Below are 25378 nucleotides of genomic sequence, written 5' to 3' on the forward strand. Positions count from 1 at the left end.
GCTGGTGACTTAGTGATGATTTACACATTGATATCTATTGGCTGCGGAGATTTCGGGTTGTTAAAGGAAAAAGCCTGGGGGATTCAGACTGTGTCTCGGAAGATTTTGAGAAGAACAGAGAGCAGACAAAAAGAGTGAGCTATTGGTGACATCAAGCTTCAGTTTTAACTTGTGGCTCAAGTAAGTAGAAAAGAGCAAATCACGCGCCAATAAGACACTCGTTTACTTCGGTAGTTGGAGTTATGAGTCAAGGGGCAAAATATTTGTCACAAGTTGGGTTAAGTCGACGTAGAAAATACGTATGTGTGTTGTAATGTAATGTGGACCAGAGTCACATGTGAAGAACCATTACAAGACACTACTTGACAGCTAGAAGAAGCTTAAAAAAAGATACTTTATAAATATCCCTTCTACCAGAAGAAGCTTAAGAAAGATTCTTCTAAAGATCCCTTCTAGCTTTTGTTACATGTAAACTTGCAAATATGTGGAGTAAAACTCAACGTAGACTCAATATGATATCTTTCTATACACTAACCCAAAATATCTAATAAATATGATATCTTTCTATCCTAGTACAGTTTTGGCGGGAATGATTGAACAGAAAGTAAGGTTCACTATTGTTTTCTGTCATTGGAGATGCTCTTATTAGGTGTCTAAAGATAAGCATGCATTGTCGCCACACGTCACGTTAATTACCAAATGTAACCAGCAACAATTAGATTACTCAGACCGAACTAATCCGGATTAGACCGGAAGAGACTTTATAGGATCTGTTTTTTTTCTTCTAATAATAGCCATAACCAACTCTCTCATACCAAGATACACATGCAACACCACAATTTCCAGAAGATTACGCTCTAAATGGCGTCAATGAAACGCATCGTCCCTCTTCTCTGCCGCTACATCTCCATCGCCGTATCTCTCCTCAAGAGCCTCGTCCTCTGTCTATTCGATAATTTCGATTACCCGATCCTCATCAAGCTCGCCGACGCCTTCCTATCATTATATTTCGTAACTCTCTGCGATCTCCGACCAATCACCGTCGATTTAAACGATGGAGAAACCACCGTCCATTTCTGGGTCTCCGCCCACCGTAGAATCGACCGCCCTGACCTCGTCATGCTACACGGCTACGGAGGGAACTCGAAATGGCAGTTCATCCATCAGGTCTCAGATCTCTCCAAATCTTTCAACCTCTTCATCCCCGACCTCGTCTTCTTCGGGGGGTCTCACTCGAGGAACAACACCGAGCGGACCGTCGAGTTTCAAGCGAGGAGCGTCGTGGGAGGTCTGAAGAGGCTGGGGTGCAACGAGGAGGGCGGTTTGGCGGTTTACTCGATCAGTTACGGAGGTTTCGTCGCGTACAGGATGGCGAAGATGTGGCCGGAGATGGTGGAGAGAGTGGTGATCGTGAGCAGTGGAGTGGGGTTCACGCAACAGCAGAAGATGACGGAGGTGAAGAAACACGGGGGTGACGTGTCGGAGATTCTTGTTCCGAGGAACCCGCGGGATCTGAGAATGTTGGTTAGGGTTTCCATGAATAGTGGGATCGCGTTCATTGACTGGGTTCCAGACTTCATCCTCTCCCAATTCATCGCTGTATGTGATCTGTTCTGCCTCCCCCCCCCAGACTTGTGTGTGTTTTGAAACTTAACCCTGACGTTTAGAAAAATTGCGGAATCTTCCCTTAAGTTTCGAAATTTTCAGGTGATGTATGAGACACATCGGAAGGAACTTGTTGAGTTAGCCAAGAATTTGCTGGAAAGAGAAGAAGATGCTGAGTTCTATGCAATTTCACAGGTCAATGATACTCTATATGATCAGTTTAAAATTTTTAATAGTGAAAACATTTGCAAGTGAATGATTTTATTTGGTATGTATTCAGAAAACCTTAATTATTTGGGGTGATAAAGATGAGGTGTTTCCCTTGGAGCATGCACGTCGTCTACATAGGTGAATATGGCAATCATGATAACAAAATTTACAAAAAAAATAAAAATAAATGTCATAGAAGTATTTTCATTTTCAATAAATGATCATGTTTTCACATACTTTTTTTTGCAGACAATTGCCAAACTCGAGTTTAGAGATATTGAAGGATATTGGACACGGCGTGAACATTGAAGCACCAACTACTCTTAACAACTTAATAACCTCGTTTGTTTTGGATGTTTCCTGACTATTTTTTGTGTTCTTACAAATATAGTAAATTTATATCTATCAATTGTACATGTATGTTCCAAGAATTTTTTATTTTTTTAACTATATGTTCCGAGAAAACTACAAACGCATTAATATTAATCTAATGTTTTTGAACTGCGGCGAAATAACCGGTCAAATTATAACGTTGAGAGATCACCAACATTTAACATGTCTCGTCTCACGTACACAAATCCTAACACCTCTGCAGCCTAATCACAGTGAATTGGATTCGGGATAGACAACTGGTACTCCAAGCCATATGTTTACAAAAGGAAAAGTAAGCAACATATTTCAACCGCACTGGAACTCAAAACATATAGTTTATTGAACTGGAATGTAAACTATTTCCTGATATAATATTTTTAGCAGTTTTGATTGGCTATAATGGTTATTCAATTGGATCACTAATATTTTACGATGTTCTATAGTTTATGTTTGTTTTGTGCTGGATAAGAATAAGGACCACGACGGTATCTCTCAAAATGGACCTGTGGAGGAAAGAAGTGCATTGGAACTAGTTAACAACTGATCGCAGAAGATAGTGTTAAGGCCCAGTGCAGGTAATGTGTGACAGTCATAGGGACAGAGATGATTAGATTTATTGTATACTTAAATACATTATAATCTCTTGCAATATTTTTGATGTATTGAGTTATCTTGTCTCCTTTCTTAAAACAAGCAGTACATCTCAACTATTCTACTAGACTTCTTTTCCCAAAATAGCATATTCTGTTCATTTGCACGTTTAGATTCTCAGTCCAAGATCCACTTATTAATATTAGGTTTGATGCTTAATAGCTGCTCAGGTGGGATTAATTCACATTGATGTAGCATTTGATTAACTCTTCCTAATCCAAACACACTCAATGCTAAGCATTTAGACCAAGTCTCTTTTTTTTTGGTCCTAGCAAAGTTCTTGTGACATCTTGATCAGAAATACACTAATTCTCTGGGTGCTTTTGCTTAACTCCTGATGGGTTTGTGCTTAGTCTTTTAAAGCTTCCATTGTTGCAGGAGAAACAGGTATACTCAATTCAGATCATTTTCATAGATGCAGCAGCAAAAAAATGCCATTGATGTTAGTTACAAAAAAAAATGCCATTGCTATCGAAGAATCAAAAAGATATAATTTACACAAGAAATGTTTTTGTACAATTTATTATTTGGTTTAGTAGTTTGTAATTGACATAAAAAAATTTTTTTGAAGAAAACTAATTTATAAAACAATAATTAAATCTGGACTAGCAGAAATACCCTCATGAAAGTTAATTTCGTTTTCTCTTAAACGGCGCGTAGTTCTAATCTATAAATACCAGACGACTCAGCGTTCTGGTAAACATGACACAAAACGGAACGTAGTTAAATTCTATTTACCGATGTGGCAAAATCAGACAAAACATCGTAAAGTCATAAACTCAGAAGCCTATATACGGATTCCAACTCCAAAACTAAAGAAGATTTTTTGAGTTAATAAAACACTTTCGAGTCCGCACTTTTGTTATTTTCCTTCCAATTTTATTTGCCTTTTAAGAATCCAAGAAGCTTCTCCTTAGAAACCAATCCAATTATCAAAAGATGAATTCGACTCCGACGCTTCGTGCTCACCGGAAAATTTAATCGATTTCCGTCGATTTCACCGGAGACTAACTCAATTTACCTGTGGTAAGCATTAGAGTTTCCACTCTGTTTTTTTTTTCCAAAGCTTTGAATTTTGTTATTTCTTGATAAGGGTTGGTTATATACATCGTTGTTGCATTCGAATATGCCCAATTGACTGTGAAAGCCTCTTTGTTTGTTAGTTGTGTGGAATTTTGAAGATGTGGAGTTTAAATCTTTAGTATTTTAGTGTTTTTGGTTTCTCTTCAAAGGCCTCGTTTTTGTGTTTAAAGTAGTAGATACTTTCTCACTGAGGTTAAAATGAAGAGACTCCTTTTGTTAATTGTTAAATTGAATCTAAGGGGATGAAATTTTGGTGATCTGTTTGGACTATGCATTCTGGAAATCTCTCTGAATCCTTTTGGGGATTGTTTTTTTTTTTGTTGGTCAGAGTATGTTGATCATTTAGCAATTTATTTGCTTTTTTCCTGTTTTGGATTTCAGGCTTTGTGTTTTGAGTTTGGTTTGCGATGGGAACTGCGGTTGGAACTGTTGAGGACTGCATACAGATGTTTGAAAGCAGTGCTGCTCAGACAAGGATCACACCTTTTTCTCCAATAAATCAGATTGAAAACCCTGTTGCCTACAAGCTAGTCCGGGTATAGCTACAAAATTGTCTCCTTTTCAATGTCACTTGATCCTCTTGTTACAATAGCTTATGTTAAGTGTCGTCCTAGTTAAAGAAATCAAATTCTACTATGAATTATTGGTATTAGTCTTTCAAAAATCTGATCGTATGTGGTTTATGGAAATGGATAGGTTGCAGGAGATGGGAGACTAGTGCCTGCAACCGATGAAGAAATTTTTGAGGTCAATGAGACGGATATGCATACTGCAACAGATGCTTGTCAGAGTGTAGGCTACCTTCCTGCCCAAGGGTTACCTTCTCGGTTGTCCCAACTAGAAGAAACTTCTCAAGGTTTGCTCCTCCTCACCATTTCTTTTTAAAGGGAACATTGGTTTGGTGGTATATTTTATATCTAGATGCACGTCTCTAAACATTTCCATGGAGAGCCAGATCTTGGTTTCATGTAGACTTTTTATCAATCTATTTCACATTCATGCAGACTTTTTTATTATTATTAGTGATATATGCTTAAGTGTCTCTGGATTTTTCCTCCTGGATTCAGTTATTTTTTTGCTTACATCTTGGCGAAAACTTTTTTCTTTGTATCAGCTATCAGTTCAGGTTTATTGCAGTCTGATTATGTGGAACCATATACAGACCAGGTGAATTCTCAACTTGAGGTTAGTCCCATTTCACACATTAATTTTTTATTTTTCTACCATTGTATATTTTCTTTTCTTCTAGTATTTCTAATTTCTGGTTCTAAATGTTTTGGAATTTCATAAGAACTCTAGATGACCTTACTCCTTAAATTTTTGCAGTGTAATGAGATGTTGCAAAAGGTTGATCAGGATGAGCGGCTTGTCAGTGTCATGATAGATGGACCTCACATGCTTTCTACTCCTCCAGATGCCAACATCCAGTGTTGTAATGAAAACAAGATATTTGATGAGGATCATTTCCAGCATGAACCTTTGCTGCAGCAGCAACCCATTCCTTTCTCATCCAATACGGTTGAACCTTGGTCAAACGCAGAAGCTAGTCCAAAAGAAACTGCTACTACTGCTCAAAAACCTGATTTTTCTTTAGTTAGAGGTGAGATTTCCTTGAGTAATTTACCTATTAAGGCACTGCAAGAAACATTCAAGGCAACCTTTGGCCGTGAGACGACTGTTAAGGACAAGACTTGGCTGAAAAGGAGGATTACAATGGGACTTACTAATTCCTGTAATGTACCAACAACTAACCTGACGATTACAAACAACAAGCTAGTTGGAAATCAAGATTTGACTGATGATGTAAGAGCTACTGATCATGCCAATGGACATTCAAATGCTTTTGGACATAGTCTCACTGAAGACTTATCATGTGAAGAGAGGGCTGCGAAAAGGGTTAGGAAACCTACACGAAGATACATTGAAGAACTTTCAGAAACCGATGAGAAACAGCCAGTGGTTACTTCAAAAGATCAGAAGCTATCAGAAAAATGTGAGGTGAGGTCTATTAGCGTCTCCTTAGGGAAGAGAGTCACAGTCACCAGGGTGGTGTCCCTTGCTGGATCTGAAATTGTGGTTCCTTATGTTTCCCTTGTCAGGAGAAGCCGTCCAAGAGAGAACATCATGGCTCTTATGGTATTTGCCTATTTGGCTTTGCTTTTCTCTTTTTTTTTCTAAAGTTGGAATGTATTTAAAAAAGACAATGCAACATTGTTTAGGAATGTCACTCCAGTTGCTTGGAGGCAAAAGCTAATTCAGGAGAGAGTAACATGCTACACAGTGAAGAGCTAAAGTCTGCTTCTGGACCAGACCAGAAAGAAGTAAGACATACCTGTTTTTTTTTGGGTTCTGTCTATTTAGTTTCGTCATTCTACTTTGCAGACAGTAGAGAATAAGATTTAATGCAAATATGATACAGTTTCTCGTTGAAAAATGCAGTTAGCTACAAGTAGCAGCAACAATGAGGAGGATGTTCTCACTGAGGTTGATCAAGACATGGAGCCAGAGAACATAGACTCATCTGGAAATAGCTCAGATGACAATAGTAACATTGGCTTGCCAGCGATGCCAGGTGGTGGACTTAGAAGGAAGCATCACCGAGCTTGGACCCTATCTGAGGTTACACAATTAGTAGAAGGTGTAGCCAAGTATGGAGCTGGGAAGTGGTCTGAAATCAAAAAGCTTTCGTTTTCATCTCATTCGTACCGTACCTCTGTAGATCTCAAGGTAATTCAACTTCTTAACCTCTCTTGAGTTAGTCCTATCAATCTAGGCTTTGTTTATGATCAATTTGTTGTAATTTTGTAGGACAAATGGCGAAATCTTCTGAGAACAAGCTTTGCTCAGAGTCCCTCAAACAGCATGGTACCTCTCTCTCTCTCTATATATATATCATCCCTTCAGCTTGTAAACTTCTTTTTTTTTTCTTTGCCAACAAAACCTTGTGAATATGTGTGGGGGTTGTGTTTCCAGGGAAGTCTCAAGAAACATGGATCGATGCACATTCCTATGCAGATTCTGTTGCAGGTAAAGGAGCTCGCAGAGAAGCAAGCACTGGTCCCACCGAATCACCTATAAAATAAGATTATTCGAGATGAGGGAACAAGATCCAACTCCTTGTAGCTGAGTTTTGTAAAAGAGCAACCAAGTAAGGGAGCTTTGGTCTAGAACTATGGTATTTGTCTAAAGATGAAACTGATTTTGGTTTTATTTTGACAAGAAATAAGAGGAACAGATTGTCTCAAAAAGATCAGAAGTTAATTATTAAATAATCATAGTGGCCAAACAACAGCATTGCAGTCTTCAAACTAATTTATACGTAATAAACATACACAGCTTATATACCTATACTCCGTTTATGTATTTCATGGAACCAACAAGATGTTGAAAGTGCTTTAAAGATTTAGTTAACGATGTTTGCTTTAGCCCACATATGTCTCCCTGTTCCTTGCGCTGGTGGATATTGATCAGTCTACTCCGAACCAACACAACGCTTTACATTCACATCTCCGTTGTAAGACATGGACGGTTTCTTCTCAAATGGTGTTTTGTAACAAGAAGATGAAGGAAAACCTGATAGCTTTGATAGATCGTGTAAAGCTCATGTAAGTTGGCTTTCTGTAATAACCTCCTTCCTCAAGAAAACTTCCTAAGAAGGGATCTGGGGACTGAAATGTAGATGAAGTCTCAGAACTCATAATATTATTTATGGATTATCTAAAAATCTAGTAAGTATTTAACTAATCTTTTAGTTTATTCATTAAAATAGTGATTAGACAAAACTGTGTAATACTCAGATAATTGAATCGAATTCAGTTTTAGATTTAGATAGTAAGAGCAATTTTTCGTAAGAGTAAATTTTATTAGGAAGCTTTGGTCTAAACTATGTTATTTGGTCATTTAAATGGCTTTTCATGTCTAAAGATAAAGCTTTTTTCATATTGACAAGAGATGGAAGGAACAGATTGTCTCACAAACATCAGAAGTTAATTATTAAATAATCAAAGTGGCCAAACAACATCATTGCAGCAGTCTTCAAACTAACTCGTATGTAAAAGAACATATTGCTTATGCATCAATAAATCCGTGTTATGTGTTTCATGGAACCAACAAGATGTTGAAACTGCTTTAAAGATTCAGTGGAACGATGTTTGCTTTAGCCCGCATATGCCTCCCTGTTCCTTGAGCTGGTGGATATAGATCAGTCCACTCCGAACCAGCACAACGTTTTACATTCACATCTCCGTTGTAAGACATTGTATACTGTTTCTTCTGAAATGGTGTTTTGGAACAAGAAGATGAAGAAGAACCTGATAGTCTCTGCTTGGATTTGATAGATTTTGCAAGGGTCGTGTAACTTGGCTTTCTGTAATTAACCTCCTTCCTCAAGAAAACTTCTTGAGAAGGGAACTAGGCACTGAAATATGGATAAAGTTTCAGAACTCGTAGCTGATGATGACATTGGTGGAGGTCTACCCAAAACTTGTTGTTCTTCCTGACTAGAGCTTTGTCATGTTCAGACACACTGCTATCAGTTTTCCTTGCGTTGTCTGATGAGTTTGTAGGACCTTCCCATGGCCTGCCTGCAACCCATTTGTCAAGCCAATTTAAACCTGGACTGCTCTTGCATGATCCGTTGCTCTTTCTAACACTTCCTTGTTTGATAATCAATCTTGCTTTTTTATTTTTATTTTATTTTACAATGTATACAAAGTTACATGTTAGTTGGTTATCTCAAATTTAAAAATTGTTTGCCATTTCATCTCTATCTTTTTCACTCGTCAAAAGCTTTTTGATTTTATACACAATATTAGTTAAATCTAATAATAATGTGATCATATATTTTATTAATAGTCCACTCTTGTTTTACACATCGGTATTTATTTAACATTCGTATTATTTTTTATTATAAATAGATAGAAAAATCTGATACAAACACTTAGACATTTATTGTGAAAAGAAATAATATAAAACTTTGGTTGGATATTATTAGATTCATAACACTTAGCGAGAACCCTTACTTACAAAAGCATTTACACATTTTTGCTTCCACACAACTACCAACAGTTCCATGTTGCTTCTTACACATACTCGAACATTCAGTTGGAATACAATAGCTTCCTTTTATTGGAATTTGAGGACAATTCTTTTTCTGCGCATCTGCCATCATTCCTGTTATATATAAATTATCAAATTTCAATTGTTAGAAAATATATATAGAGTTTCTGAAATATAAATCTTATTTACCAACAAAAACATTTTATTAAATTTTGTTTTAAACGCAATAAGTAAAAAAGAGAAATATATTTTGCCCGTATATAAAAAATGAGCATATGGTCTGGTCAAACATTATTTTTATTTTGTGAAAAATATGGTTTTAAGAATTGTGTGAATATTAATAAACATTACATATAAATTTTTGATGTGTTAAGAACAACTACTGTATGTATTGGAAAAGCATAACATATTACCAATTAAATATATAAATCTAATTGAAAATATCACATAAATTTACATAAGAACAATAGTTGATCCATATTGTGAAAAGTGTTGGTTAAACCATTTGTATGTGCAGGAAAAAATGTTCATAAGTAGATGATAAAAAATAAAACTATTTAATATTATTTTATCATAGTAGTTCTTCATCATATATAAACCCATACACTGAAAAACTATAAATGGACTAAAGTATTAGAAAACTTTCTGACTCTATTTCCTATATTTTCTTGCCTTCTGCAAAATTTATGAATTTTACACAAAAGAGATAATTTAATGCTATATTTTAAATAGTACACAAAATTATTATATGGGGTTTACAATATATTTAAAGTAAAAATTTAAGGATAATTAATTTATTATAAAATTACTATGTGCATATATTAAGATGTAAATACAAACCTTGTGAGAGAATGATGAAGATAATTAAGAACGTAAACGAGAGTTGAAGGGATTTTTCATCTTGGATTATAGAATTGGATTGATATTGAGTTAATAATTTAGGAAAGAGATGAAGTATACTGTTTTTTAAAACGTAAAAAGTATTATTACATATATATACATATTAAAAATCTAATTTAAGAAACTCACATTAATATGTTCCGATTTAAACGGACCTAATTTAGAAAAATCAATGTATATCTCATATAACATAGGGAAGCTTTAGACTCGTTCATTTTTTATAAGTAAATAAAAAATTACGAGTCCTATGCGTGTACATAATTTTGATGTTCTAAAAAACTTATTGCTATTTTTAGAATTATGAATTTATTTAAAGAAATGTTAATAAAATATTTTTCCAATTTTACTATTGAAATATATAGTTTATTAGGTGGATGTCCAAGTTATACTATAATTTAGAAGATTATATTACAAAATTAGTAACAATTTAATTAATTTTTATAGTTCATTCAATAAAATAATGAAAACTGAAAACTATGTAATACTCAGATAGTTGAACTGAATTCGGTTTTAGTTTTAGATTTAGATAGTAAGAGTAGAGTTTATAAGTAAGCTTGGGTATAAACTATGTTATTTGGTCATTTAAATGGCTTTTCATGTCTAAATATGAAGCTTTGCTCTTGGTTAAAGGTTTCATATTGACAAGAGATGGGAGGAACATATTGTCTCAGAAGCATCCGAAGTTAATTATTAAATAATCAAAGTGGCCAAACAATATTGCAGCAATCTTCAAACTAACTCGTATGTAAAAGAGCATACACAAAAGTTGCTAATGTATCTACAAATCAGTGTTATGTGTTTCGTAGAACCAACAAGGTGTTGAAATGCTTTAAAGATTTAATGAAACGATGTTTACTTTAGCCTCTTTGCCCACATATTTCTCCCTGTTACTTGAGCCGGTGGATATAGATCACTCCACTGGTTGCAAGATGGATCCGAACAAATTTACATCCACATCTTCGTTGTAAGACATGGACTGTTTCTTCTCAAACAAGGTTTTGGAAAAAGAAGATGAAGAATACCGTGATCGGCTCTGCTTAGCTTTGATAGATTATGTCAGGCTCATGTAACTTGGCTTTCTGTACTAAACTCCTTCCTCAAGGAAACTTCCTGAGCAGACTGGGACTGAGATGTTGATGAAGTCTCAGAACTCGTTGCTGATGATGACATTGGTGGAGGTCTACCCAAAACTTGTTGTTCTTCCTGACTAGAGCTTTGTCATGTTCAGACACACTGCTATCAGTTTTCCTTGCGTTGTCTGATGAGTTTGTAGGAACTTCCCATGGCCTGCCTGCAACCCATTTGTCAAGCCAATTTAAACCTGGACAGCTCTTGCATGATCAGTTGCTCTTTCTAACACTTCCTTGTTTGATAATCAACTCTTGCTTTTTTATTTTATTTTATTTTACAATGTATACAAAGTCATTCTATATAGGGTCATATAGAATGACTTAGGTTGTAAGAGAATAAGGTAAGAAGGTTGTGTGTCATATGAGAATAATGTCCGTCTGCGTTTCTAGTCGCTGCAGATCACTGAGCCAGTGAATGACCGGAAAACCCCCGGGACAAGTGTAAATTAAAAGACAAAAGAAAACATTTCTTAGGCTCTCCCCCATGTTTTATGTGCCTTTGTGTTTACAGAGAGGGAGAATATATAATTGTGCTGCTTGTAAGCAGTCTCAAATTACAGAGATAAAGACTCTGAAGAAGCGAATTCCAGAGAAACGCAAACTCAAAGACGGTGCGAGATCAAGAACTTAACAGTTTCAGTCCTCACTTGATATTTTTTTGAATGTCTATTGTGTTTGTCTCGTTTGGTACTGCAAAGTTACTCTTGTCTCAAAGGGATTTTGAAGTGATCGCACAAAAAATTACAAAAGAAAGGTTGTTCTTATATTTTCATCTTCTCCTGTTTCAGCATATGGTGAATGTAAAAACATTTTGTAAAAATATTTTGTAATATCTCATGTTCATTGACTCAACCCGTCTATGAAAATTATCTGGAAGAAATGAAAATGTGGGAAAATAAATAACCCTTCATCAGAAGACCATCCTTGTGAGTCACGTTAACACAAAAGGTTATAACATGACAAAAAAAGTAATGAGATGAGTTCTCTCCTCATTTTGCCAAAACTATAAATAAATGAAAAACATAGGAAACTGCAAAAAGGAGGGTAGAATCAGCAGTTACTCGGTAAAAAGGAAGAAATTATCCGGCCTCTCCTCAGAAGTTCTGACCTGAGTTCCATTGTATCAAAGCTATCGCAAACTTCATCATACGTGGTGGAATAAGTTTCCTCTCCTTCTTCACCGAGTCTGCAAAGTATCATAGGACTTAGAATCTTGGAAATGATTTAGTTAATAGAGTGATTCAGATAGTTATTAGGTGGAAATGAACTTACATGGCATCCACTTTTGAATCAAACGGACGAGGATCGTATTGGGTTCCTTCAGTTGCCATTCCTGCCTTGACTAGCATAACAACAAAAAACAAAACGACATTGTAAGGAAAACATTCAATTTATAAATAAACTTAAAATATAATTAATCCATTCTGTTTCTGTCTAATTCATCTCATATAGTTGTCATTTAGCAACTAGAACAAAAGAAGAATTATATATATATATATATATCAATAATAAATCCCCACTAGACTAAGAGGAAAACTATGGTTATGTAGCTTATAAATGATAAAGGACAAATGAAAATGAATATGAAACTTATCAAACAGAGTTTTACTTTCTTAGAGTGGTATATTTGGTTGTGTAATTAAATTTGAAATAGAATAAACCCATTGAATGACTTAGCTTTGGTGATATATGTATGTCTAGGCGCCAGGATATCACTAATTCACATATCTCATTTCTCTCTCACAATCTGTCTATTCATCCCATATAGGTGTCATTTTAGTAATTAGAACTAATGATTATATATATGCATATACATGTCATGATCTTAGCCATAATATATATTGTTTTGATTTCACTTCATTTATCAAAATGTCTAATTGGAATGAATATATGCTTCTACGAGTCAAAAGGCTTTGTGAAAACATTTAGCATATCTTTAAGCAATAAAAACAAGCTTTCTTTATATCTTTAGGAATTAATGAAAACTCTATACAGATTTCAGATAATATTGTATAGAGAAGAATGCCGCATATATGTAGAGCACATACAGAGACGCTGGGGTTTTACTTTTAGGTTTGACGAATAAAATGAAATAAACCACTGAATTTACAACAAGTGGACGTGCCGGAGTGGTTATCGGGCATGACTAGAAATCATGTGGGCTTTGCCGCGCAGGTTCGAATCCTGCCGTTCACGTATTCTTTTGTTTTCATTCCTGTTTCCTTTCTTCAATGTTTTCCATAAGTAAATCATTTTACATTCACTGATTCATACATTTCATTGGTTCATATATACAACCCGAGAGTGAAATTATATCAACTTAAGATCGTCATTATTCATATCATTATCTTTTGTTAGAGGGGTTTGGGGGGGGTGGGGGGGGGGGGGGGTGGGGGGTGGGGGGGGGGGTGGGGGGGGGGGGCGGATCAACAAAAACTTGATTTTTTTTCTTTTCGTCATCGATAACAGAACTCGATAACAATATTAGTATTGCATTTGACGGTATGGCCTGGCCTACTGCCAAAGCCATCGACAGGACCGGCTCTCCGCCTCTTTGACCTAAATACTAATTATTAATAAAAACTTTGATACTATAAGTTTTAAAATAGTTTGTTATTCAAAATTTAGAAATTAACAGGCTAGACATAATCACATAACTATACGTTTTCATATAGAAAACGTGTATATTAACATGCTAGACATAACAGTCCGTTGAACAATTGTGACGTACCAATATGTATTTGCTTCGTGTGATCCAGCTGTAGCATATGTCTTTGTAATTCCATTTCCAACTTTCGCAAGCAAATATCACCGTTTTCCAGCTTATTTTATATAGTATATCACCAAACTCTCGTGGACTCACAGTATTATGAAAAAAAAAAGTGGAATAAAATTCATAATCTCAGCTTAAAATTTTGTGTAGTAAAGTACTACTTTGAACACATGTACCAAGGGATAAACATATATAAATAAATATATTATTAAATGAAGAATCTTTCACATAACTATTCTTATAAAAAACTTGTCTTAAAAAAAACTATTCTTATAAAAAAACTTATGTCTAATACTCCAAGATAATACATTTTTTCTTATAAGGAAGGTGTGAACTGTAAAGTAAACTAGTCATCCAGAAAGAAAGAAAAACGAGAAAATACATATAATATGACCAAACTCAAGCATATAAAAAAAATGAATCTCAACAGAGGAAGCAAAGCATAGAAAGCATCATCGAAAGCCAACCACTCTCAACAAAAAGTCCTCTTTCTAAATCCTAAACTCAAAAAAAAAAAACAAAAAAAAAAACATAAAAGAAAACAAGAAGCGTATGGAAGAAGAAGACGGAGGCGCGTCTACGCCGTTTTGGCTCCAATCCCGCCGCAATAACACTTACTTCCACCGTACATCTAGTCTCGGCAACCGCGCAACCTCCGTCGCAATCCAATCATTCTTCGCCGGAGTAGCTGCGATCCTCATAGTCTTCTTCATCATCCCTCCCTTCTTCTCCTCCGTTTCTCAGTTTCTCCGACCACATCTTGTCCGTAAAAGCTGGGACTATCTCAACTTCGTCCTCGTCCTCTTCGCCGTCGTCTGCGGCTTCCTCAGCCGCAACACCGGTAACAACGACGAAAGCAATCACAACAACAAGGAAGAAGTTGCTAAAAGCAATGACGTCATCAGCGGATACAGTTTCGACAAGTTCTCATCGAGCTCGCCGTCGATCATCGAACGTGGTCGTAGTGTTGCCACGCCGCGTTTACTGGATCGACGATCGCGGCGGAGATCAGTTTCAGGATCAGACGGTGTACAAGAGGTTTAGTAGGTTACGGAGTGTTAGCTCGTATCCAGATCTGAGGAACCGAGAGTTTGAAACCGATGAACGGTGGAGATTTTACGACGATACACGTGTCAGCGAATGCCGTTACGAAGCTTCAGATCCGATCTATCAAAGTCAAGAAGACGACGTTGAAGACGGAGGAGGGAAGCTCCGTTCCGATACTGAGAAAGTTGAGGTCGTTGAGACGGCGACGACGGCTGAAGTAGTGGAAGAGATATCGGCGTCTTCTAATCCGGCGCCTCCACCTTCTGCTCCGCCGTCACCTCCGCCGCATCCACCTCCAACGTCTAAGAGGAGGACAAAGAGAGTGTACCACGATGTTGCTCCAAAGGAAGAGAAGGAGAGAGCTGATTTTGTGGAGGAGACGATTAATACGATTCCGCCTCCTCCGGCGACTGTGTATCGGAAGAGCAGTAAAAAGGAGAAGAAGAAAGGCGGAGCAACCAAGGAGTTTCTGATCGCGCTAAGGAGGAAGAAGAAGAAGCAGCGGCAACAGAGCATCGACGGTCTCGATCTACTCTTCGGCTCCGATCCTCCGCCGTCAAATTCACCGCCGCATCCTCCTCCGCCGCCGCCTCCACCACCTTTCTTCCAGGGACTCTTCTCGTCTAAAAAAGGCAAAAGCAAGAGAACCTATTCAAATCCGCCGCCTCCTCCGCCGCCACCACCGCACCGGAACTTCCAATCCCGCGCATCAGCGGCGAGCATCCGCAAAGCTCCGATGGAATCCAATCCGCCGGCTGAAGTAACACGATTCACCGGAAGCGAATCGCCACTGTTGCCCATCCCTCCGCCGCCGCCTCCACCGCCGTTTAAAATGCCGGCGTGGAAGTTCGTGAAGCGTGGAGATTACGTGAGGATGGCTAGCAACATCAGCATAAGCTCAGACGAGCATGAGGATGATCAGGATGTAGCTCAATCCGGTAAGAGCAACGGTAGTATGTTCTGTCCGAGTCCTGATGTAGATACCAAAGCTGAGGATTTCATCGCGAGAATCAGAGCTGGGCTCAAGTTGGAGAAGATGAACTCTGTGAAAAGAGGGAGATCTAATTTAGGACCCGAACACGGTCCTGATGAATCCAAATCTTAAACGGGTTGTAGGCCTAGGCCCAATCGTATAGATGTTGGTTTCCTTTTGTATTTGTGTTTTCTTTCTTCAACGTCGGATTCCTTTTTGGTGAGTTGTTGATTTTTTTGTTCTTACATTTATTTATTTTCGTATACGCTGCTATGTGGTGTATGCAATTTTAGCCCATCATTGGCTAACCAAAAAATCTTTTGTGTACTTCGTGAAAAAAAAAATTATGTTTTTTGTTTCAGTCAGCGTACTATCTCTATTAATTTGGTGGCTTAAAGCACATTAACATAATGTGGCTTCATATTTTTACTATCAAATAATTATATATTAGAATAATTCTTTTTTTGTAACTCAGTAGTAGAGCATATGTAATATTTAAGATACATATATTTTCAAGGATGAATCAAAATATTTAGCAAGATAATAATATTTTATTTAAATTTAGAAGGAAAATTATAATTATGGCAGTTAAATTTAGTAATATAAAGCTATAAAATTTAAGCAGTAGTATAATAAAATAAGATTAAAAAATTCATTTTAAAATAAATAGAACATATGATATATAAAATTATTTAAGGAATGAAAATAATCTAAGAGAGTCATATTGTTCTTTTTTGTCAACAAAAGTATCATATTGTTAAGTAAGCAATATGTTATATGACAACTGAGAGAAAAAAAATAGTAAAGGATACGTATGTTTTTCAAGAGTGCATAATAGGAGTTGAACTCTCATATAGTCGTATGTCACAAGTATTATTAGCAAACAATCTGAAACCATTACACTAAAAGATCCCTAAACTGTGGCCTCTAAAACTCTTTATTTGATTGTGACCTAATGCTATGATTCATGAGCCTTATGCAAGGGACGGGCCTGCATATACCTTAAGCATTTGTCCAGGATTTTAGCCGCTCAAATCCATACAATCGCTATTCTCATTTTCTTCATGTACGAGTTTAGCTAGAAATCTGCCACCAATGATTGAAGCAGCTTCTGCTATTGTTGTGGTGATCAGAGGTGTTTTCTAGCTATTTGGTGTTTTTAACTTGTTACAATTTCTCTAGCTATTTGGTGCTTTTGAACTTGTGCTACAATCATGTAAAGAGAACCTTTGAACTTTGTGATACAATCAGGTAAGAAGATTACCTTCAACTATTATGAGGAGAAGGCTCTTCTGTAGCTATATGGTGTTTTTGATTGTGATACAATGCAGCCCTTTTAATAGTTAAGTTTCTTTGATTACTTCTGTTTCTTATGTTCTAGTTTTTTTTGTTAAAATGTTTAAGTAAGCTCGACCGAATGTTAAAAAGTTAACGATCATCAGTCCTTTAATTCACAAGTCTACAGAAGCCAATACTTAACAAAACAATAGTCACGAATATGAAATTATTCTAAATTTTAATCTGTTTAAACATAACCCTCATTGTGATGCAGCAGGTAGCAAACACATACGCTGGTTATGGTGGCAGTTTGAGATATATAGAAGAAAACGTTGCACATAAGACTATCATAATATTATGTTCAAAAAAAAAAAGACTATCATAATATGCATGTTCTTTGTGAATTTTAGATTTGCACATTAGAGCATCTCCAAAGTACACTTCTATATTTTCTTTTGAATTTTTTTATTATAGTAGAGGTGAATTTGTTCCAATGTATGTTTCTATAATATAATTTTCTATTTTAAAGGAAAATATAGATAAATCATATTTTTGTCTTTATATTTAAAGATAAAAATAGTAATTCTCTGTATTTTCCCCCTATAAATAGAGAAATTATACTATAGAAATATACATTAGAATAAATTTACCTTTATAATAGAATTTTTTTATTGTAAGGAAAAATATAGAGATGAAAATAGGGTTGCATTGAAGATAGTATAAGACTATCTTTGTGTACTTGTAAATAGGAACATTGTGCTGAGCTTGACTAACGATGGATCTAGTCCATATAACAACCTACATTGTTAAGATAATGGATTGAACCATAGTTTCCCCAGCCCATTACAATTCCAATGTACTATTTGAAATCATCTCATGCGGATCAATCTATAACTTTTGTTTCCACTCGCTTTAAGCAATGAAGAAAATGATTAACCATGTATAAATGTGACACAATGTTAAGTTTATGTTTTCAAGTAATGTTACTTAAAGAGAAATGATTTCTGCTGGTATGTTTGGTGGTTTCTTGTTTCAGGACCACCCCTGTTCATGACATTTAGCATCTCTATGAAATGATATATATATGCAAAAAGAAACTATTTATGTACATAAGAGATGCTAAATGTCATGAACAGTGGTGGAACTTGTGGAAAAGAATCGTGCACAAGAGGGTCACGTGATTTTGTCTCCAAGATCACATGCCTCAGCTCTTACACATACTGACTTCTGCTTCTTTATTTCCTTCCAAACTACTCCCGAAAGGATATGGATGGACACCACGTCATCTTATCCATATCACAAAACCGGATCCACTTTCTCTATCTTTGGATAAAAAGATCTTAGCCGTTCATTTACATTACTGTTTTTGTACTTGTCTGAATCTCCACTTTCTCTATCTTTGGACAAAAAGATCTTAGCCGTTCATCTACATTACTATTTTTGTACTTGTCTGAATCTCTTCCGTTGATCCTCTTCACAGTGATTCCATTTGCAGTCCAACAATTTCTCAATTTCGTTTTTTTTTTTCTTTATCCTAAAATGTGATCGAAACGTGTAACCTGCCAGCATTTGATTGGATGCAGATTGTACTTACTTCCTTAAAAAATGCTGATCAAAATTTAAAGTAGTAAAAAAGTGTTCCAAGTTGCATTAGGAAATTTTATCTTAAAAATAGAATCTGATATACAGCTCCTGAATCCAAACCTTGTGGGGTGTAAGATTTTAAAATATTTAAATTTAAATTAATGTAAGAAGATTTTGAATATTAAGTAAATTGTTATTATTTAATTCAAAATGTTTGGAATCTTTTGAGAACATGTAATTTGGATTCTTATACTTTTAACTATAAAACGTTTAACCAAAACAATTTAAACCAATTTAAAATAGTAACAATAATAAAATTCAGTTTATATTTTAAAATCACGGATACAAAACACTAAATTTTCTAACATATTTATAAATTTATACTCGAATAATATAATATTTAATATAAACTCTTCTAAATCCTTGATTAATTACACATCCATGATTCCCTAGTAATTTCCAAGTCTTATTCAACGGCGGACCCAGGAGAAATTTTTAGTGGGTTCAAAAATTTGGGAAAAGGGTCAGGCTGGGGTTTGAACCCTGGTTTTGTGGGTTCAACAAGCTATATTTACCAACTATACTAGCGATATCCTTTGGCTTTTGGCTACAACTTAATTTATATTATGATTTTTGTGGTGTCAAGTGACACCATAACTGATAATGTGGGTCCGCCACTGGTCTTATTAATCATGTCTACAAATCGATTCTCTTTGTGAAAAAATGATTATACATATCGTTGGAAAAGAAATCGGTCAACCGAACCGGAAAATACACACCGGTTTATACTAGGAAATAGCTATACCAGAATCTTAATTTGGTTTGTTTAACAGAATAAAAAGCGGAACCCTAGTCTCTAGCTCTCTCCCTGGATAACAGTATAAACTGTAAAAGGTCGCATTTTCCTAGCTCTCTCCAGATTACTCTCTTCTCTCTTTTGTCGTCTAACATAACATAACATCCGTCTCCTTTTCGTGCTTATTGTGTTACATCTCCGGCAAAAGAATACGTGTTAGACGGTGAGATCGTCTTCTATAGGATGATCTTTTCTTCCACAAGCTCGATCCATCGATTCTGTTTCCGAATCGTTCAGAGATGTTGTTAGATCCGTACGGTCTTCTCGTTCATCGTTTTGCATCCAAGACATGGTTCCACAGGCGTAAAAAAGGCCCGCCGTCTCTTCGTTTGATCCTTTAACTTCTGAAAAAAATCTTGCTAATCTAATCAATCTTTTCTTTCCCTTTTTAGAAAGTTTTGTTCTTTCTAATCTGTAAATAGAAATTGCTATTTTTTTTTTGTTTTTCAAGATTGTACAGACAGACAGATTGTAGCTCAAACGCAAAAAAAAAAAAAAAACTTCTTGTTCTGTTTTTTTTTGTCTTTTTGTGAGTTTGGTTTAAAAAGGTGGCGAAGATGAATCTCGGTACTTCCGAGGAAGAATCAGCACAAGAGATTCACATCCCAGCTGATATCAACTGGGAGATGCTCGACAAATCAAAGTTCTTCGTTTTAGGCGCAGCTCTGTTCTCAGGTGTCTCTGGAGCTCTCTACCCTGCCGTTTTGATGAAAACTCGGCAACAAGTCTGCCATCATTCTCAAGGCTCTTGTATCAAAGGCGCGTTTTACTCTCGTGGGACACGAAGGCCTAAGAGGATTGTACAGAGGATTCGGCACTTCTCTGATGGGAACGATCCCCGCTCGCGCCTTGTACATGACGGCTTTAGAGGTTACCAAGAGCAACGTCGGCTCTGCTGCTGTTAGCTTAGGGTTTACAGAAGCTAAAGCCTCTGCTGCTGCTAACGCGGTTGGTGGGTTAACGGCCGCGATGGCGGCTCAGCTTGTTTGGACTCCTGTTGATGTGGTTAGCCAGAGACTTATGGTTCAAGGAAGTAATGGTTTTGTTAAGTGTTGTAATTATGTTAATGGTTTGATGCGTTTAGGAAGATTGTTAGAGTTGATGGGGTCAAAGGGTTATACAGAGGGTTTGGGATATCGATTCTGACTTATGCACCGTCTAATGCGGTTTGGTGGGCTTCTTACTCTGTTGCGCAGAGTATGGTTTGGGCGGGATTGGGTGTTATGTCTGTAAGAAAGGTGAAGAGAGTGGGAACACGGTTAAACCGGATTCTAAGACGGTGATGGCTGTTCAGGGAGTTAGTGCTGCGGTTGCTGGGAGTGTTTCTGCTTTGATTACGATGCCGTTGGATACGATCAAGACGAGGCTGCAGGTTCTTGATGGGGAAGATGGTAATGGGAAGCGTGGACCGAGTATTGGACAGACGGTTAGAAACTTGGTTAGGGAAGGTGGATGGACAGCTTGTTATAGAGGATTGGGACCAAGATGTGCTTCTATGTCAATGTCTGCAACCACTATGATCACTACCTACGAGTTCTTGAAACGGCTTTCTGCTAAGAACCATGACGGGTTTTACTCTAAATCATATTGATAAGAATCTTTGGGAAATGTTTTTTTTTCTTTTGGTTCTTGATTTCTCTTTTAGTTTCCAGTCATAATATGTAAGGAATGTGTTAAAAGTTCAGTTGTTTCTAAATAAAGAAATGTTCATTTTCCCATTTGCTTAAATTTCCGGTTCGGTTTGGAATGGTTCACCACAGCCGCGCTGATAAACCGGTGTATGATGAATGCAAATATAAAAGAATGGTTTCTGAGAGACTTCAATACTCTATTTGGCAACTGGCATGCTCTTACACCACTGAAGACAACGCAACAAGATTTGATTTGGCAATAATATGTTTAAAATTAGTAATTCATGAATCACTTATGAAAGTGATTTACATGATTGATTGTGACTTTATATTGTTTCAAAATGCTGTCATTTGTTTTCATTGTTAGTACTCAAGAGACGCAAGTGTGGATCTTTTACAGAAGTCAACGTATCTTGGAGCAGAGTCTTACGTTTCTTCTTACCTTATCAAGATAGTTTATCAGGAAATAATTCGCAGGGACGGCTTCGATAGTTTTATTCAACAACGTGTCAAAGAAATGGTAATATTTTCAAGTATCTTAAGTGGTGTGTTGATATCTTCTCAGACATATGAATGAGACTCAAAGGTAGAATCTTTCAACCTCATTTCTTAATTAAATGACGTGTATGCAGAATAAGAAATGTTTCCTACCATATGGTCGAGATTCTTTATTAAATGTTTCTCGAACATTGTCAACTAAATTGTAAGTTATTCAGAAATCCAAGATACGTTGGAAGATGAATCTGTTTTATTTATTTATCATATTCATACAGAATCTGGAGATTGAATCATTTACAAGCACACGTTAAGAGTAAATCATGAAGAAAAAAACAGAGGAACTGAAAGTTCAAACCACTAGTGTAACACAAGAAATATGTTGCAAGCGAAGATTGAAAGTGAAGATTTTTATTGTTTTGTGATGTCTAACACACTAACAAGCAACAAGTAAAAAGAACTAAGTAATAGTAGCCAAGGATGACTTCCCCTTTTGGTCGGAAACATGAAACAGCACCAAAGATCCAATGTCTCAGATATGGACAGAGAAATGGTGCAAGTCCCCACCTCCATGCATGTCATTTGACTGACCATGAACAAGCATAGCTCGGTTAGTCTGAGTTTTTTGGAAACCAGAAAACTGGAATTCAGTGTGTCCGATTATATCAGCACCGTCGGAAGCAGATGTAATGTCTGAGCCAGAAGTGGTTGAGCCACGGTCTTTGTTGTGCTGCAGCGTATGAGCTTCGAATGTAGACGTGTTTGCCTTTTTCCTTTCCTGATGGACCGACTTGTCACGTTCTTGTTCTTTAGCAGCAGCGTGTTCGGATTCTTGAAGAAGTTGTTTGGTGTTTAGGAATCTTCCACCGGATCCTCTTGGCCTTTTCAGAGCATGAACATGTCGAGATTCATGAAGATACGGCTGTTGCAATAACGAAAAAAAAAACAGAGATGAGCGTGGCATTTCTAATTGAGAAGCATTTGTTTGTGAAGATATATATGTTATACCTTCCGGGCTTTGATTAATTTGTTTTGAGCCTCAAGCTTGGCACGTTGCTCTCTTCTCCTCATGATTGCGTGGTATTGCTTCGCATTGACAAAGACTGGCTCAGTTTCCGTGATCTCCACTGGTAGTGGAACTCGACCTGGAACCATACCACCCACCGTTTGGGGATTGCATGTCTGCAACAGAGATTAAGAGACTTAAGATCTCACTAACGAAATGCAAGTATACAAGAAAGTGTGACGGAAATAAAGGTTTTACTAACCGGTCCCTGTGGTAGATAAGTTGCAGCCAATAAACCACCAATACGTGGATCAGCATATTGAAAGGAGAAGTTAGCCTGAACCATGTATGATATAAGATATCAGTCCATCTGAAGTTTGCTATTATTTACAAATATAATATCTAAAAATACCTGCGTAGGAGCAAAGTGAATACTTGGGACTCCTGTCATTGAGGCTAAGTTAGGATGAGTTGCAAATCCTTTCTGCTGAGTTTCTTCAGATCCTAAACAAACATCTAAGAATGTAAGAGAGTTTCTTGTAAATAACATGACAACTGGACATATAACGACATTCTAATATCTGACAAAGAATCAAGATTTAAGTCAAAACACCAAGCAAGAGTTTATAACATGGAAGATCACACAACCTTCTCTTTTTATAACAAACTTCATACTCTATAAAACTGACCTGATATTATTGAAAATGAGAATTGTTTGGAAGGATTATCATCCCCACTGCTCACAACTTCAGCGTAAGACTGACCAGTGGACTGAGATGAAGGTGAATCCAGATCCTGAAAACTGATTTGCTTTGCGCTTTGCATATGTTGAGGCCTTGCATCCCCCACTTTCAAGCCAAGGGGATCCGTTGGAATCACACCACCCCATGAGATGCTAGTGTTCAGGTAAGGCAAAGTGGAATCTTTCTTATTCATCTGATACATAACGCCCAACAAGCTATCCTCGCAAGAAGAGTACCTACACAATTCAACCATGATTCAGAGATTGTATGGAGAAGATGATAATATTACCCCAAAGCATTTAAAGGGTGAAAACCTAGGAATAGAAATAAAAGAGAGACTGGAAGTTTCTAAATTGGTCTTTCTCTAAACGACCCCTGATTTGGGAGTACTATATTGGGTAAGCTAAATGATGCAGAGATGGTGACGATTGGCTCGAATTAGAAATCTTCCGACCAAGATTTGTGCCTTGTCATCACTTTAGGCAAAAAGGCGTTGACTTAAATTAAAGAGGAAAACTTTTGTTTACCAAATCGGTTAAACAGACAATCGTACAAGCCACAAGACAGATACAACGAAAAGGGGAAAACTTTGGCAGAGATTAAAACACCAAAAGCGTTTCGTTTCGAACAAGAGAGAAAACCTTTTGGGTAGTTAGATGAAACGACGATTAGTTTTGCATGTCGTTAGAGAACAAGGTGGGCTGTTAATGTTATTCTCGTCTCTTTGAACGAAACTAAGTGAATCAGAGAGAGAGAGTGTCGTGTTGGACTGGAGTGATCTGTCTTCTGATTCTTTTTCTCTGTCGATTTCTTTCTCTCTCACTTTCTACTGGGAAACTACCATCGCCATGAGCACCACCACTACCACCTTCTTCTTCTGGTTTATTATTGTCTTTATGTGCTTTAGTTATTCATTTAATTGTTTCACTTTACCCAAAACACAGAATACATTTTTTTGTCAACACCTTCAAAAATATTACTCCCTCCATTTCAGAATAGCCTTTTCAGAATAATTAGAAAAAAATTATTTCTGAAAATTTATATCTTACATTTTCAATGTATCTAAAAATAGCAAATTATAAAATTCAAAATATTAATCATGTTCACTGAATTTTGATTGATTAAAAATCAATAAAAATAATTAAAATAAAAAAATAATGAATTTATCACCAAAAAAATTCATATTTTTAAAAAGTATGAAAACTTTAAAATATACATTATTTTGAAACGGAGGAAGTAATACCAAACCCTTTTAAAAACGATAATTTTATTAATTGAAATTGACGAACTCTTTTCGGATTCCTAAATTCCCTAAAACGAAAATTGGAAAATACTAAAATGATAACTTTAAAGCCAAATGATAATGCAAAGTAACTAAAATAGTCAAGTGCGTACTGGTTGAATTTCTGAATTATTGAACAAAAAAATAGAAGATTTTAAACACTGTATACATAATTATATAATTATATATCTATTATAAATATTGATAAACATAAGGATGTTAATAATGTTTACGGACAAATTGATAAGTGGTTTTGTATTTACAACATTTTTATATATATGTTCTTCCAATACCACAAAAAATAGTTTTACTCGTAGTATTCTAAATTTTGTCTAAACTTTGCATTATATAATCTTAAAATTTTACATTTTTAAGAAATTGATGTCAAATTTAATTTAACGTAAGAATCTATAAATTTTAGACTACTAGATTTATAGATTACCAGTCATAAGTTTAAATTTTCATTGTGATAAGTTTGGCTTCCACTAAAAATTAAATTGCATTGTTGAATAGTAATTTTTTTTGTTTATCGCTTTAGCAATCAAGGATGGGCATTTTACCCGATATTCAAACCCGTATACGAATCCGAACCAAAATCCGAACTGAAATAACAAAATATCTGAATAGATATTGTTCTAGGAGATATTTGATATCCGAATCCAAATGGATAATATCCAAACTCAATGGATATTCGAAGATAA

General features: G+C 36.1%; 5 protein-coding genes and 1 non-coding gene across 6 annotated transcripts; 5 read left to right on the plus strand and 1 right to left on the minus strand.

Annotated features, from left to right (window-relative positions):
- The first annotated feature begins 808 nt into the window (after positions 1-808).
- Positions 809-2284, plus strand: LOC108814760 (uncharacterized). Its single transcript, XM_018587385.2, has 4 exons — positions 809-1599; positions 1708-1800; positions 1886-1953; positions 2065-2284. Exons 1-4 carry the CDS (start codon positions 862-864, stop codon positions 2177-2179), a joined length of 1014 nt encoding a protein of 337 aa, XP_018442887.1. The 5' UTR covers positions 809-861; the 3' UTR covers positions 2180-2284.
- Positions 2285-3678: 1394 nt separating this feature from the next.
- LOC108814762 (uncharacterized) lies at positions 3679-7210 on the plus strand. The gene is made up of 9 exons (XM_018587386.2): positions 3679-3864; positions 4303-4457; positions 4618-4777; positions 5036-5106; positions 5248-6057; positions 6141-6242; positions 6361-6648; positions 6730-6786; positions 6895-7210. The coding sequence occupies exons 2-9, from the start codon at positions 4329-4331 to the stop codon at positions 6997-6999; spliced, it is 1722 nt and encodes a 573-aa protein (XP_018442888.1). The 5' UTR covers positions 3679-3864; positions 4303-4328; the 3' UTR covers positions 7000-7210.
- Positions 7211-13124: 5914 nt separating this feature from the next.
- On the plus strand, positions 13125-13205 carry TRNAS-AGA (transfer RNA serine (anticodon AGA)). The gene has a single exon. It is a non-coding gene; the product is annotated as a tRNA-Ser (tRNA).
- Positions 13206-14133: 928 nt separating this feature from the next.
- On the plus strand, positions 14134-16163 carry LOC108829438 (uncharacterized). The gene is given in 2 exon segments (XM_018603093.2): positions 14134-14763; positions 14765-16163. Coding segments are annotated over 2 exon segments (1698 nt in total). The 5' UTR covers positions 14134-14334; the 3' UTR covers positions 16034-16163.
- A 3352-nt stretch (positions 16164-19515) lies between these two features.
- On the plus strand, positions 19516-21233 carry LOC108829452 (uncharacterized). Its single transcript, XM_018603104.2, is given in 4 exon segments — positions 19516-20284; positions 20286-20586; positions 20589-20726; positions 20729-21233. Coding segments are annotated over 4 exon segments (1029 nt in total). The 5' UTR covers positions 19516-20077; the 3' UTR covers positions 21112-21233.
- A 648-nt stretch (positions 21234-21881) lies between these two features.
- Positions 21882-24287, minus strand: LOC108829447 (nuclear transcription factor Y subunit A-3). The gene is made up of 6 exons (XM_018603102.2): positions 24037-24287; positions 23342-23631; positions 23065-23156; positions 22915-22989; positions 22655-22828; positions 21882-22568 (listed from the first exon to the last, which is right to left on the minus strand). The coding sequence occupies exons 2-6, from the start codon at positions 23595-23597 to the stop codon at positions 22179-22181; spliced, it is 987 nt and encodes a 328-aa protein (XP_018458604.1). The 5' UTR covers positions 23598-23631; positions 24037-24287; the 3' UTR covers positions 21882-22178.
- Between the last annotated feature and the right edge of the window lie 1091 nt (positions 24288-25378).

Source organism: Raphanus sativus, unplaced genomic scaffold (assembly GCF_000801105.2).
Source record: "Raphanus sativus cultivar WK10039 unplaced genomic scaffold, ASM80110v3 Scaffold0273, whole genome shotgun sequence".
In the NCBI taxonomy this organism is placed as follows: Eukaryota; Viridiplantae; Streptophyta; class Magnoliopsida; order Brassicales; family Brassicaceae; genus Raphanus; species Raphanus sativus.